This window comes from Pholis gunnellus (genome assembly GCF_910591455.1).
Source record: "Pholis gunnellus genome assembly, chromosome: 20".
Lineage (NCBI taxonomy): Eukaryota > Metazoa > Chordata > Actinopteri > Perciformes > Pholidae > Pholis > Pholis gunnellus.
This window is the reverse complement of record NC_136547.1, coordinates 12,278,764-12,294,854: the sequence shown is the minus strand read 5'-3', so window position 1 is coordinate 12,294,854 and position 16,091 is coordinate 12,278,764. Positions and strand designations below refer to the sequence as shown.

Here is a 16,091-nt window from a genome sequence, read left to right as displayed (position 1 = left end):
CATTGTTCTTATGATTGTGTTGCATACATATATGAGAGCGTGTGTGTGTGTGTGTGTTGTCTCTTGCACATGCTGACTGGTAGACGGAGGGGTCATCTCTCCGCGGGTCACTGGACTCTCTCCGGTCTGAATGCCGCCTGTAGCCCGCTGTGAGAGAATGTGTTCATTCTAAACGCCGCCAAACTTTAAAGTGTTCGTGCACTATTGTGTCTAGAGTTCGGTATTTTGGGTCTGATTGCCATGTGTTTCCACAAACAGTTCCTGTCATGGGGCGTTTAATCCCGCGTCATTTCTTGTTTATTGTTTATATAAGCTGAATTCCACATGTTCAACTAGCAACAGTGGGTAGACGGTTCGTGAGCTGATGCTACAGTGGTGGACGGAGCTTAATGGATAACACATTTGCTTAATGTCAGAGTGGTTTTAAAAGGCCTTAAGCTGAACTCACCTGGTGATCTCCTTCATGTAAAGAGCTCTGAGAAGCATCACGTCAGAGCTGCACTGTTGAGTCCTGTTAGCCTGATCTCTAAGAGTAGGTTTTAATGGTTTAATTAATAATTGAAAATTAAAGTTGTTCCTTTTTGTTTGTAACTCTTGTTGAATTATCAAAAGAACTTCTGTACAGATCGACCACACAAGGCAAATATGATACACGTGGAACCATTTTATTGCTCTGTAACATTGGGATCGCATGGAAGTCATAATTTCAGTCAGTGGAAATAGTAGAACTCAGGTGTGTGTGTGTGTGTGTGTGTGTGTGTGTGTGTGTGTGTGTGTGTGTGTGTGTGTGTGTGTGTGTGTGTGTGTGTGTGTGTGTGCATGTGCATGTGTATGTATGGCCTGACTGGTGGCTTGTAGCGTGCCTGCTCCTCCACATGGAATTCATTACAACTCCATGGGATGTTTATTTGCTCTATTAATCCCTGTTCCTCTATTATCAAGAGCTCCATCCAAATTACCCCCAAACTACTGGCCTGCAGGCAAGCTGGCATTTACACAAACACACACTTACACGCTTACTCTTTCCTATTAGATATGCAAGAGCGTGTCTCTTGCATATTTTCTCCCACTGTGGTGTTTTGCTGCTTTGTGAATTAAAGATTTGGCTTTTGATGCCATGAATCCAACCGGCCCCCAGGACCTTGTAGCATCAGCGTGTTCATCATGATGTCTGTGAACTTTACACTGCCATTCTTAATTGTTTAGTGTACACACAAGCAAATTCTTTCCCCAGATGGGAGCTGCCCATGAAACCAGGAGCACATGTCTTCCATTTACTGCCAGTGGTTTTGACCTTTCAACAAATTGTCTGTGTGTTTTGATTTCAAATTGAAAAGGCCACAACATGTCCCCAAAAACCTAAAACCTGAAAATGCGCTCACTTGAAGAGTCATTTTCAGGGTGAGAGTTAGTTATGTTTGGTTAGGGGGAAGATTAAGGTTTAAGATTGTTGACAGTTAGTGGTGAGGTGCAGGGTTAGAGGTTAGGGTTTCCCTTTGAGCACTGGTGTGTGTTGGTGTGTGTGTGTGTGTGTGCGTTGCAAACTTGAACCAACTGTAGAAGAGATGTTGGAGATAAAGGCTCGTCAGTAAAAGCATGTTGATGATGTGTGAAACTGTCTAACTGGTCTCTGAAGCTTAGTTTTTGGGGGAAATGGAGATCTTCCTTTAACGGTTAAAGCTTGAACTCTCCTCGTTGTGTCTTTGCAGGCTACCCGTGCCACTCTGACAGCTCACTGCTCATCGCTGGGCGACTCCCTGAGGAAGGAAAACGAGCTGGCGCTGGTCATTGATGGTCAGACGCTGAAATATGCGCTGTCCTTCGAGCTCCGCCAGGCCTTCCTTGACTTGGCGTTGTCCTGCAAGGCTGTCATCTGCTGCCGGTAGGGAAGATGCATTCATCACACGCACACACACACACACACACACATACACACACACACACACACACACACACACACACACACACACACACACACACACACACACACACAGGCAGACTTTGGTTTATTACACAGTATCTGCACAGGTCTAGAAAGTCCGAAAAAAGTTTGGACATAAATATTGAAAGTCCACTGCTTTTTCTTGTTGCCACTTAAATCTTCTTTTAAAAAATGGTTGCAACATCTGAATCAAAGTTAGTCATTGGTGCCGTTGATGAAAACAATTTGTCTTGTTGTTCATGATGGAATTAAATTATTTAAAATTATAGCATGGAAAATTGTACTGACTTTTTGTAATTAAAAGGAGCATGAAAAGTAAAAGTCCAGTGTGGACAAAGCTTCCGTCTTTTGACTAGACAAAGTCTAGAAGTCTCAGCATCCTTTATTTTGAAAAACACATGTAGAGATACACAGCATCATTGTGCTGTTGTGGGAAAACCCCGATGCACAAAGAAAAACCGAGAGGTCGTCCACACACTCAAATGTTCACATTCCCAAAAGTATTTTTTTTATGCAACAATTCAGCTTTACGGATCTTCTTTAGGCAAACTTTTGGTCCAGCACCCGACTGGATTTGAATATCCACCTTTTTGGCTTAAAACGAAAGACAAAGACACTTTTCTATTGTTACCAAGTTTTATATTGTTACCAATATTTTTCAAACATCATCTATGAAATGAATCCTGATGCCTAAAGCTTGATTGAGAAGGTGGGTGAGAGTGGGTGTCATTGTGGTTCAAATCCTCAAAATGCTCCTTTTTTTAATAATATAAGGCAATAACTGCGGTGACCTCTAATGAAAAAATGAACACAAATATTTCAGACACATATCCATTGAATCTCATATACTCTGCTATGTGCATGATAGAGAGAGTGTGTGTGTGTGTGCATGTGCAGACCTACGTATATACCTTTGTATGTGTTTGTGAAGGTTGTCGGTTGCACATGAGCGATAATGATAACAGCCCGTCCCTCTGCACAGCAGGAGTAATGTAATATATTACGCTGCATGGAAATGTCACAGCCATGACTCATTTACTAGTGGCACCCCCAGAAATGGACACACACACACACACACACACACACACACACACACACACACACACACACACACACACACACACACACACATCGCCATAATACATTTCTATTCATACAAAGTGCACTCTGTTCATAGAATGTTTACTACATGTTTCCCTTATTTGGGCATGTTCGCCTCAGCACCAGCTGTGATGTTTAACAAAAGAGTTTCCACTCATCCTGTGTGTGTGTGTGTGTGTGTGTGTGTGTGTGTGTGTGTGTGTGTGTTTATGTGTGTGTGTGCCGCCGGTGGGGGGTGGTGCGGGGGGGGTAATTGACTCTCCCTTGCATATCCAGGCCATATCCGGACTCGGGTCTCACAGGCCTTGCAAACAGCCTCCAGCTTCCTTTCCTCTATCCTTCACTTCATCCCTCTCTCTATCTATCCTTCCTCCCCTGAGTGTCTCTCTCACTGCCCTCTTTAAGGTTAGGTATCTATAGTTTTAGAACGCGCGCAAAAAGATCAAAAGGTTTGATCTAAGTGTTTAAAGGTATGTTTAAGTGTATTAAGATATTTTTAAAAAGCGTTTATTAGTGAGATGGCTTGTTAATTACAGGTCTCCATCAGGATACTTCTGCTCCTCTACATGTGAGTACCTGTTTGAAGGTTCCGACATTTTTGGATTTGCCAGTTTTAGATTGTTTTATTCTTAAGTACAACTGCTTGTGTTTACACAATATTTAACATTTGAGAAATATGGCTCCAATATGTTTTTTGTCCTAGAAAAAAACCCCGTTTCTATTCATAAAAGTAAGAAATCAGGATAAAATATTGACTCGAGTAGATATTTGTATTTTGTGCTGTAGGTCAATGCTTCCCAACCATTTTGTTGCTCAGATTCTTTCATCTTAATAATTATTACATATAAACTATGCACAGCAAAAAAAAACGAAGATAACAGAATAGTTACATCTGACGATGCCTTGGGAAGTCCCGACCCGCATATTGGGAACCACTGCTGTAGGTGATTCCTGTTGCGAGTGTGGCAAAAAATACTTTTAATACGGTGCTCGTAACATAACGAGCTGTAGCTTTGACTTTTAAGACTTTCAAGTATCTCACCAACTGTACGTGTGTGATGTTTCACAGTTAGGGATTGTGTGCGTGCGTGTGTTTTCGTGCACTCGTACGCATGGCTTCCTGACTTCACTGTGCGTTTGTTTATAGGAGGACTTAGGGGCTGCTTATTTTCTGCTCAGTTCCACCGTGAAGAGCTCAGGGAGCCTTTCATCTCTCCAATACCACTTTATACAATCCCAGACAGTGTTAGCAGTGTTCAGAGGCGAGGTGGAGTGAGACGGAGAGAGAGATACCGAGAGATTTGTGGTTAGAGGCCGAGAGACGCACACAAAGAGCAGAAGTTGATCCCATCCTTCTGCATCGACTACAGAGGCCAAGACGCTCTGAGGGTTTCCCCTGTGGCGTGTGTGTGTGTGTGGGGGGGGGGGTTTTGTGCATGTGTGTAAATTTGTGTGTTTTTGCACACGCCCGTGTATGAATACTAAGCAGACCACCCAGCTCTGTGATTTCTTGACCAGGACATGATCCTTCTTACATATTCATAGAAGATAGTCCGTCTTTGGGACCTGTGGCCTCCAGAGTGTGTGTGTGTGTGTGTGTGAGTGTGTGTGTAAAGGGTCATACATCTGCTCATAATTTAATTTAGTCTTCTCTATCAAAGCATCATGCTGCATTGTGATTGCATGTGATGGCTCATGCAGCTGCACATAATTAGATTTTGTAATATCATTATCTGAGCACTGACGAACATGGTGGGGACCTTAGAGTTAGAGCTGGACTGGAGACACACACAGTCAATTTATATGTGACTCCGCCTCTTTCTAGTAACAGTTTGAAGTATTGTCCACACAGAAGCCCAGTGTTGAAAGTGAAATGACTATCACCTAATACATCACTGAGGCTCAGGTAATTACTATCATCAGGGAAATTTAATGTAAATATTTAAAACCTGGATTTGGGTTAATCTCTAGTAATGCAGCCAATAGGCAAGTCGCCTACTGAACCTCCACGATGATGTCAAAATGAGTTTATGCCGAATAAATGCCACATTCTATACAAAACACAAATATCTTAATGTGATCAACGGCTCCAATTCTAACAATTATTTCCATGGCAGACGGTGGAAGAATATCCAAAACCTCTTTAGTAAAGCCAACCAGAAAACCAAAACAACAGAGGCAATCGGTTGGAGCACATGGCACCATGAAATGAAAATAAATAAATACCCACAGTAGTTCAGCAAATGCACCATAACACCTCACTATCATCTCTCAGTGGCCCTGAGGGAAACATCTGTAATCGAGCCTCCCTCGGTCCTTCATTGTCAGTGAAGAGACAGAACCAGTTATGGACAGGAGGATCAGTGATACAGGTCAAGAGGGTGGAATACCACTGGAAGCTCCCTGAATATACACACACACACACACACACACACACACTCTGAGGCACACTCAGGTCTATTCAGACATGCATAAACACACACAGCTGTAAGCACACACGCATATAAACACGTCAAATATGAGTTACCCAGAGTCTTATTAGAGGAACAGTGAATCATTGTTTGCTAATTCCTGGTGAAGAGCAGTTAACAGAGCCCTGGCCTGGTGTGTGTGTGTGTGTGTGTGTGTGTGTGTGTGTGTGTGTGTGTGTGTGTGTGTGTGTGTGTGTGTGTGTGTGTGTGTGTGTGTGTGTGTGTGTGTGTGTGTGTGTGTGTGTGTGTGTGTGTGTGTGTGTGTGTGTGTGCGTGCGTTTCTGCCAGCCTCTCATCCATCTTTCTTTTTCCCTTTCAACTGTTTCCCTCTCTTAGTTTTTCAGGCTTCTTTCTCTATCTCTAAATCAACTCCTTGTTTTCTTTTTAATCTTCCCACCTCTCGTAAAGCTGTATACACTTATGATATCAACCAACCACGTCCATGTTTCTCTCCTTATTCTTTGTGTAGAGTGTCTCCGCTGCAGAAGTCTGAGATTGTGGACATGGTGAAGAAACACGTGAAGGCCATCACGCTGGCGATCGGCGACGGTGCAAACGACGTGGGCATGATTCAGACGGCTCACGTCGGAGTGGGGATCAGCGGCAACGAGGGCATGCAGGCCACCAACTCTTCTGACTACTCCATAGCACAGGTGGGATGCAGACACAGCATGGAGACATGCTTGGTCAGCGTCATGCAGATATGTTACAAGCTTTTTATGGACGTAGATAATGGATTCATGCCTGGTCGTCCACCCTGCTCAAGTGTCTTAAGGCAAGACACTGAATCCTTACCTGCTCACTCTACAGCTGGTGCTGATCTCTGACCTCCCTGGAGGGGGACTGAAGGAAGACTTTACTTACAGGGGTCACTCAAGTATCACATTGTCAATACAAACCAACGGCTCATAATAGTTTATGTTTTTACAATAAAAGAAAAAAGTCTAGAAAGTTTACACGAAAATCAAAACGTTTATATCCTTTTAGTGTCAGGAATAGTTTATTTTCAGGTTAAAAAAAACATTTTTTAATGCTAAAATAAAATGTGTTTAATGCTAAAATGTAAACAATCTCTTGGAAAGAGTAATACTTGAATTCATTTTATTCAGCTGGAGGCATTTTTTTCCAATAATTTCTCAATTCTAGCTCCATTAGTGCTGAAAAGATTGGTCGATTATTCGATTTGTTGATTGACAGGAAATTATTGATTGTTTTTATCAGTCAAACCTTCTCTTGTGAATTAAATATCTTAGGATGTTGCGCTGTTGGTCAGACAAAAAAGCAGATTGATTATGTCCTTATAAGTTGCAGGAAATGTGATTTTCACTATTTCCAGACGTTTTATAGACTAAACAAATAATCAATAAATTAAAAAACGATTATTTGCAACCCTACTTCCCATTATCTGTGTGACCCATAATGACAACTCAATGACATGTGAACAGTCTTGTCTTTTCTGTCTCACACAAACACATTCTGTCACTTTCACTGTTTGGGTTGTTTATCTTTTAGCCTCTCATCTTGCACAACTTATCTGTATTCGTGGGATCTCCTCCTGCTTCAACTTTCATGTCTCCCAACCAGATTCTTAATCATCTCTATGTTCCCTTTCCCTCTCAAATGTTTATTCTGTCTTCTAATTATAGTAATGCATCTCTCCCTCCTTCTCCTCTCTTTCTTTCCCCTGATTGGTAGTTCTCCTACCTAGAGAAGCTGCTATTGGTCCACGGGGCGTGGAGCTACAACCGTGTCACCAAGTGCATCCTCTACTGTTTCTATAAGAATGTGGTCCTCTACATTATAGAGGTAAGAGCTTCACTACCACACCCTGTTTCTCTCTCACACACACACACACACAGTTACATTAACAGAGACGTTCTGCAGCTGTTTGTCGACATGGCTGACAGTGATGGACGAGGTGCCCTTCTGGTGTCTGCTTTCTGTCTCTTTCGCACACACACACACACAAAGAAAAAAACGTGTGTTTAGATCAGCAGTGACGAGACCTTGGCTCCAAGGGTCGACAGCTTTGTGTGTGTGTGTGTGTGTGTGTGTGTGTGTGTGTGTGTGTGTGTGTGTGTGTGTGTGTGTGTGTGTGTGTGTGTGTGTGTGTGTGTGTGTGTGTGTGTGTGTGTGTGTGTGTGTGTGTGTGTGTGTGTGTGTGTGTGTGTGATGAAGGGACACACCGCAGCCCTGGCCTGCCTGTTATGAGGGGTATTTGTCAGCTGTGCTCCACCCCTCTGTCTCACATTAAGGATGCCAGCAGGTGCAGGTCCTCATGGGAGCCTACTGTCTCACACCACCGCTCTGTGCCTATATGTGTGTGTGTGTGTATATGTGTGTGTTTCCATAATTATCTCACATGATTGGCTCCCCTGCAGGGCGCTCTAGGCCAAAGGTCAGAGACTGTCTCTGTCCACTTAGTGAGACAGAATAAGGGGGACGGATGTGTGTGTTTTTACATATCTGACCTCACCCCTAGGCTGTATGCTTCACTGTATGCCCCAGGAATGCCACAACTCCCACCACCGGCCCCAAACATTTTCTCTATCTGCCCTCAGATCTGTGTGCGTGTGTGTGTGTGTGTGTGAAGGCATTAAGGAAGGTTTCCCCTGGGCTAGTATTGTTGTTAGCTCTTGTGTTTCTAAAAATGATGACCATAATTCCCATCAATCCCACTGCTGTCTGTCATCATTCAGGTGTTCCGGGTACAATCGCTAAAACATTGTTCACATAGCATATACAAGCAGCGTTAACAGCTTTAGACATTTTGTCACACACTACAAACGATTGTAGACAAACCAAGTGAGAGTTTCCACAACTTTCTAAAACGGTAAAACAATACAATAGTATTCATAATCTACATCTACAGAGAGTACTATTTTCCAGATTCTTGACTTGAATTCAGCAATAGAAATCACACATGAGTAAGTTTAAAAAGGAAACAAAGAAAAATAGCATTTGCTCTCCTTTCTTGTTGTTGTTCTGGCCCATCATACAGTTATATGTCTTGTAAACTATAATAGACCTTCATTCTCATACCTGAATCTTACCCGATGAAGGTCTTTTAACTGAAACGTCATAACTAAAACAAAAGTGAGTAAGAGTGACGGTGTAAAGTACAAAATGTTCGACTGAAGTCATTTTACTATCAGTACCTCCTGATGTCAGATTTCTGCTATTGTTCCTCTCATCCTTCTCTTTGTGTCTCAGCTCTGGTTCGCCTTTGTGAACGGGTTCTCTGGACAGATCCTCTTTGAGCGCTGGTGTATCGGCCTCTACAACGTGGTGAGTACCTCACTGCCTCTCAAACTGTCTCACTATTTTCCATTTCTCCACTCTCTCTCTCTCTGTCCCCCCCCCCCCCCGCCTCTATTTTCTTTTTATTAAGTTCACGTCAAGTGCCGTCTCTTGTTCTCTTCTTATCTCTCAATTAATCTCAATCCACTTTGTCCTCTCATCTCTGCTCTTTCCGAATGCCACAAATGTGTGTGTGTGTGTGTGTGTGTGTGTGTGTGTGTGTGTGTGTGTGTGTGTGTGTGTGTGTGCGTGTGCGTGTGTGAGTTTTTTTTCTGTGTTTTGAGGACTGCTTTGTGTACTTTTAAAACATTGCGGGATTCCATAAATGCCGCTGCTGATATGAACACTGATTGCTGAGCTAGTCGCAGTATGTTTACATGTACACACACGCTGCTCTGTCATTATGTGTTTAAATGGCCGTGTCTTGTGTGTGTGTGTGTGTGTGTGTGATGCAGATATTTACCGCGCTGCCCCCGTTCACTCTGGGGATATTTGACCGGCCGTGCAGCCAGCAGAACATGCTCCGCTTCCCACAGCTCTACCGAATCACCCAGAATGCCGAGGGCTTCAACACCAAGGTACACACAAACACACCATGTGCTGCTAAGGTACCCGCTCTGCATCTGACTCGTCACGCCGCGTGGCTCGCTGTGGGATTGCCAAGTGATGCCTGCTGCTTGTTTGGGACGCCAGCGAGTAAATAAGAGTGGCACGGAGGCCGGGATGTTTCCAGGGCAACCTCTAATGAGATTCATAGGGCCAGAATAAGGAAGTCTTTCATTTTAGAGGGTACACTAGGAGGGCACTTCTGATGGCAGGAACACAGTGGAAGTTGTGTGTTACTGTGAGGAATTGCTGTTTTTGTATGTGTGTGGGGGCATATACAGTATGTGCTTTGGCATTAGTCTTCACTCACTCGTTTTCCACTCTTTTCTCCTTTTTCTCTCTCTCTCTGTGTTTTTCAGGTGTTTTGGGGTACCTGTATCAATGCACTGATTCATTCAGTTATTCTCTTTTGGTTTCCACTCAAAATGTTAGAGCATGGTAAGTGACATGCCCGAGTAACTTTACATTCAGAATTCTGGCTGTTAAGACTTTGTCATGAGGTATGTGTGTGTGTGTGTGTGTGTGTGTGTGTGTGTGTGTGTGTGTGTGTGTGTGTGTGTGTGTGTGTGTGTGTGTGTGTGTGTGTGTGTGTGTGTGTGTGTGTTCCCCACAGACTCTCCGTTCAGTGACGGTCAGGGAAACGACTACTTGTTTGTTGGCAACATGGTCTACACGGTAAGCATCTTAAATGTATTTTCAGTGTTTATGTGTCGTTGTGTTTGTGTTCAGTTTTTATATCTGTGTCTTTTGGCATGCAGATTCATTACATATGCACAGTATTTGTGTACACACCAGCGCTGTGCTGCTTCCCCCGAGCCGTTACGAGTCTCCACTAAATCTAGTTTTGTCTAGCCAGTCTGTCTCCTCTCCACACTCATCCATCTCCTCTCCCTATTCACTTCTCCATCTCACACTCTCGATATCAGTTTACTCCCCACTGTCTCATGTGAAAGTCAGTGGTTTCTATTTGTTGTGTTGTGTGTGTGTGTGTGTGTGTGTGTGTGTGTGTGTGTGTGTGTGTGTGGAGACTACACAGGGCTGTGGGGGTCCGGAGTATTTAAATGGACATTTCTTAATTTACTGTATAACATTGATGTTTATTATCTCCACAGTCACCAGTGAATTAATCCTGTTTCTCTGTTGTTGTTTTTTTTGCTCTCTCTGCCCTGTGTGTGTGTGTGTGTGTGTGTGTGTAGTATGTGGTAGTTACAGTATGTCTGAAAGCTGGAATGGAGACCACCGCTTGGACCAAGGTAAGAACATTAACACTCTCCAATACTCCACACCACATGTGCTGTAATTTACTCAACCGTTGATAAATAAATAAAGAGGGGGGGGGGGGGGCACTCTGTGAGGATTCCAGTGTGAGATTTTCATATATTCTGGTCTAAAGGCTTCATATTCCGCATAGACGTGGGAAAAGATGTGGTGTACCTTGATGTCGTGGTGGAGGTTTGAGGTTTTTTTTTTAAACACCACCCAACCCTCTCACACATGACTCCTGTTCACTATTTCAAACTTATCCACTTACAATAAACTCGCTGTCCAAAACAAATTGTCCAAATGTTAATACATTAAGACTCAAGAAACCATTCAAGTCAATCAAAGGCATTTACTGGGAAGCAGCTGCAAGAGCTTTTACATATGCCTGAAGAGATATTCAAGGATGGAATGGACGCCGTTACCGCAGCGAAGGAGAAAAACAGACCAGAAAACAGTGAGATTACCATCTGTTATAAGAGTAAATACAGAAACACAAGAGTGAAACAGATTTAATTTAACATAGTTAACTGAGAGCCCAGATGTCGCCATTCCTCCCAAAGAATTTCCTATTCAGGTCTTGAGGAATATATTTTTACACTCATCTATACACTGTCAAATGTTGAGCTGTATAGACTTTTGAAGTAAATTTTACACTGCCGTCCCATCAGCAATGCGACAACCACTATGTCGTGGTAGCTTATGTTTTGACATTGCCGCTATTAATTTAAAAGAAACAATATCTTTTTAAAGGTAAATATAGATACGTGGCACTCGTTTCCAAAACGTAGTTGCTACACGCCACACGCTCACGGCTCTAGCTAGCTAACTTCAAGCATGGAATCCCAATGAAACTCTGGACTACACAAAGTTAGCAGAGCTGGAAGTAGACTAGGAGAACGACAGCTCAGGGCCGTGACGGCAATAAGATTTGGCTCCTTCCTGCTGTTGGATAGAGAGAGAGAGAGAGAGAGAGAAAGCGAGAGATTGGCAGGATGAACAGGAGGGCGCTGACACTTTTGTCCGTTCAGCTGTCCACACAACAGCCTGGCAGTAATGAAGCAGGGTCCCACTGGAATTCACACAGTGTCCCCTTTCAGCGGATCACAGAGAGCAGGACGAAGATATGGGAAGGAGTGAGGGAAAGGTTGTGTATATTCGGAAGAGCTGTATGTAAACTATTTGACCTTACGCTGTCGTTCTGCTCCATCTCTTAATCTCCATCGGCTCCCCTTTTTATTTGCCTTCCTTCTTCTTCTTCTCACTCTCTCTCTCTCTCTCTCTCTCTCTCTCTCTCTCTCTCTCTCTCTCTCTCTCTCTCTCTCTCTCTCTCTCTCTCTCTCTCTCTCTCTCTCTCTCTCTCTCTCTCTCTCTCTCTCTTGTAGTTTTCCCACCTGGCGGTATGGGGAAGCATGGCCCTCTGGATGGTCTTCTTCGCCGTCTACTCTGCAATCTGGCCCACCATCCCCATCGCCCCCGACATGCTGGGCCAGGCAAGTCCCCTCTCCAGAAACACGTGTCACTCATTTCAGTAACAGAGAGGTCAAAATAGCCCCTCCTCCTACATCTCTTGTCTGCAAACCTCCATCACCTGCCCCGCCCTTGTTCTTGGTTGCCGATACATGGCGCCTGTGAGACTCACCTCTTGGGTGTTCCACATGGGCACTGCTGGAGCCCTTGGGGAGATTTATGCCTCGCCAGCCCCACTCACCAGGCTTCCTGCACCTGCTGCGTGTCACTCGAGCCCCAGTTTTTTACTGCTCTCTGTGGAGGTGTTGACTCAAAAGGGTGGGCTGCTGGTGGTGATGAAGATCCAGGGGGGTGGGTGAGGATGAGGAGAGTGTACACGGGGACTCCTTGATTGAGAGACTCATAGAGTTTGGGGATCTGGCGGGGGGGAGGGGGGAGTTGAGGTGCCCCACTGAGTGGGTAGAGAGTCTTGGGGAGGGGAAGGGAATGGGGCCGTCTAAACTCCCCACAGCTCATTAATTCAATTTGTGTCAGAAATCAGGAATGCGGTCAAATATCTCTGCAGCTGCTCGGTCTAACTGGGGAATGGTCAGAGACACTCACCCCCCCAACCCGCCATCGTCTCGTCTCGTCCGTCCCCCCCTAACTACCCTATTACCTCTCTTATTTCCCCTGCTCCTGCTATCTGTATTTCCATCTGTCCATTGGGGACAGGGGATGGAAAAGAGCTGTATATTTCTGCTGAGAGTAACTGTGTGCGTACGTTTCTGCATGTGGGAATTAATGCCCTATGTGGGTCCAGCTCTGTGTGTTGATTTGTGTTGATTGTAAAGTGGTGGTTGAGACCAGCAGTCTGTTTCTATGGATATGAAAAAAAGCAGAGAAAATCATTAAGCGTTCTTCTATCCTCAGTGTATGAAGACCATGTGATATAATGCGTGTCCAGGGCTGTTGAAATGAGTTGTGTTTGTCTCACACAGAAAGACATAGAGTATGTTTGAGTCCAGTTGGATCGTCTGTGACTTAGATGTGATTCCAGCTGCTGCAGAGGATTTTTCCTCACGGTTGTCCGATTCATTTTCCCCGGTTTCTTTTTTCCTCCGGGAACCAAACTGTCTCTGTATTTCTGGATCAAAACACAGGATACAGGAAACACGCGATACGGGCAATAAAGTAGTTGAAGTTAAGTACGTTATGGCGCATGAAATGTTTGTGGCTGTTGACTTAAACGTCGACGCCTAGAGACAAAAGATTTGGGCATGTGAAACTGCACAGAGCTCCTGCAGATAACTAAAGGAGGAGATATTGGGTAATAACGGAGAGCAAATAACAGGCGAGGACAAGCAACAGAAGATACAGTCGCTAATAATGAATGAAGTTGTGAAAGAGCGAGATTAGAGGGAGCCACATGTGGAAGAGATGTGTAGGAGTCAGGCCTGCAGACAGACAGACGGACAAACTGAGACAGCGGTTAGATGCATGATTGATCCCTGGAGACAGGCTGAAGATGAGGGTCAAAGGTCAATAAGGCTGTTTGCAGCTGGACTGCAGGGACAAGTCTGTGGTTACTCACTATCATTTCTACCATGGAAGCATTGTGTTTCGGCTGTGGGAATCTTGTGATAAATCCAGTTTGTGGTGTCGATACTGTTTGGAAAGCTCTTGCTAACTCTGCTTTTGAATGGCTCTCAATGTGCTTTTGTCTCACATTTCTCTCTGCCTTTTCCCCCCCCCACACGTGTTTCTCGGCGCTCGTTGCGGAGAAAAATGACTTAATACTCAATTTGAATTCATTTATGAGCGAAATAAATGGAGCCTGTGTGTTGTCATTGCAGGCTGGCAAGGTGATGCAGTGCTGGTACTTCTGGCTGGGCCTGGTCCTGGTGCCTACCGCGTGTTTAGTCAAAGACTTCGCCTGGGCCACGTAAGTAGAACACATTTAACATAAATACATGGGGAAATCCATACAGAGGCTATTTAACTTAACCGAGGCGTTTACATAACCCACATCGAGTCTATGTCAACACTTACGCACACTTATATATTATGAATCACATGTGTCTGCAAAGTAAAACACTCAAACTTTCCTGCCTGGGTCTGATGAGCTTATTTCTGCTGTGCAGCACACGGCGCACTGTGAGGAAGTCTCTGCTGGAGGAGGTGCAGGAGCTGGAGGCTCGGGCGGTAGACCCGGGGGCAGCTGTACTGCGGGATGCCAGCGGCCGCAGGTATATATACAGTATGCTGCAAAGCATCATGGGTTCTCACCTACATTTATATCCAGTTGTATTTGTGTCACGCATCAATCAGTTAATTCTATTGACTTTTGTCGATTATTTTGTTACTTTTCTTTAATTTTTTTATCATTTTACACAAGAATAATCCGTTATTATATATACTAGCACTCTATGTACATGTGCAGATTCAGTATTCAGCTGTAATATACTCAGAGGCCACCTTATTGGGTTCACTGGTAAAATGTAATGCAATTTAAGCTTTTTGATTGACACTGTCAGAGAGGTATTCATTTAAATGTTTGTTATTGAGGTTGTTATTTGCAGACGTGTTGAGCTGGACGTCTTTTTATTCAGAGGTGGTTTTTAATGTTTTGCTCAACCCGTTAACAAACTATATAACACAGTCCAGTACATCGCCACGAATTACGACCTCAATAATAAACATATAGTTGAATTAAATCTCCGAAAGTCATTCTGATCTTCGTAAAGGGAGAGTGTGTTATATTGGGTTGCATTAGATTGTATAGGTGTCTGTAATAAAGTGGCTATGGAGTGTATGTTTCTGTCTGTGTGAAAATAAATGGCCTTTCTTATACTCCCCGGTGGCCCCGCCCACAGGGCCGAAGCCCCGGCTGAGGTCCCGTAGAGCCAGAGCTGTCACACGCTCACAGAGGTAGTTTCTGGGTTTGCACTGTCAAACTGTGTGAACTGTGACCTCACTGACCTGTGTGCCCCACTGCAGGCTGCTTTGGAGTGACCTCCGCTTGTTTTCCATTAACTGACTTCACACCTCTCTCTCTCTGTTTAGCTTTGAATCACTCACTTCCCCCCCTGTCCTCTAAATCATTTTTAAATTTGATTTCTCTCCCTATGTCCATTCCTCCCTCTGTGGATTGCTTCATAGGTGGATCAATATGAATTGCTGTACAGACCTGGTGTGTTTTCTGATTCTATCTGTAGTTCTCTCTGTGATTTAGTGGTGTGGTGTCACTAGAGCTGTGGTAGAAATGATTTGTTTACTTTTTGGGGACATTTGTCTAAGTTATAGCTACATTATTAACACAGGATTTGCTATCAGTAGCAAACTACATTAACTAAAGTACAATCTTAAGTTAACTTGCAGGTTCAGATGTCTGATATAATAGTCTAAAATACAATAAATAAACTAAACAACTACCCAACAGCATATATAAAGTAGTTCAAATTAACCATTTGGTTACAACATTAAAATACAGCACATATGTATATATCAGTAATTACTATCAAATACTTCAATATATATAATAATTTTACATTCTGAAAGGGTCGATTGTGCATAATGAGAGCTTTTACTTATTATTTTGCTGTAATACTTTTTACTTTATGTTAAGTACATTTTTGAATGCAAAACTTACTTGTAACAGAGTATTTTTGCACAGTTAAATTAATACTTTTATTTCAAAGATCCGAGTACTTCTTCCACCATTGTTTGCTAGTAAGGATTGCCAAGAGTTGTTTGATATTCTGCTAATATAATGAACTGTACTAAAGAGTCAGATGTGAGCGAGTCACCAAGACGAGCTGCTTTCTCAGAGCGTTTCTCTGATTTACGTTTTCGACTGCTCCTCCTAAGCCCTACTCGTAAACCCCGTCCTGGACTGACCCGGCTTTAAACCCAGGAAAGCAGGCCTGGGTCCTTGGGCCGCTCTCCATCTAGAATAAGAA

At 43.6% G+C, this 16,091-nt stretch overlaps 1 protein-coding gene across 1 annotated transcript in view; it reads left to right on the top strand.

Moving 5' to 3' along the window:
• atp8a2 (ATPase phospholipid transporting 8A2) overlaps positions 1-16,091 on the top strand; it is a gene marked incomplete at its 5' end in the record, with an annotated part of 36,677 nt that overhangs the window by 17,203 nt on the left and 3,383 nt on the right. Inside the window, 11 exons of the mRNA XM_079181150.1 lie at positions 1,710-1,882; positions 5,984-6,167; positions 7,210-7,320; positions 8,728-8,802; positions 9,270-9,392; positions 9,780-9,858; positions 10,034-10,095; positions 10,617-10,673; positions 12,066-12,173; positions 13,986-14,074; positions 14,274-14,378. Of these exons, the coding sequence (XP_079037276.1) occupies positions 1,710-1,882; positions 5,984-6,167; positions 7,210-7,320; positions 8,728-8,802; positions 9,270-9,392; positions 9,780-9,858; positions 10,034-10,095; positions 10,617-10,673; positions 12,066-12,173; positions 13,986-14,074; positions 14,274-14,378 (1,166 nt within the window). The remainder of the gene's footprint in view (positions 1-1,709; positions 1,883-5,983; positions 6,168-7,209; positions 7,321-8,727; positions 8,803-9,269; positions 9,393-9,779; positions 9,859-10,033; positions 10,096-10,616; positions 10,674-12,065; positions 12,174-13,985; positions 14,075-14,273; positions 14,379-16,091) is intronic.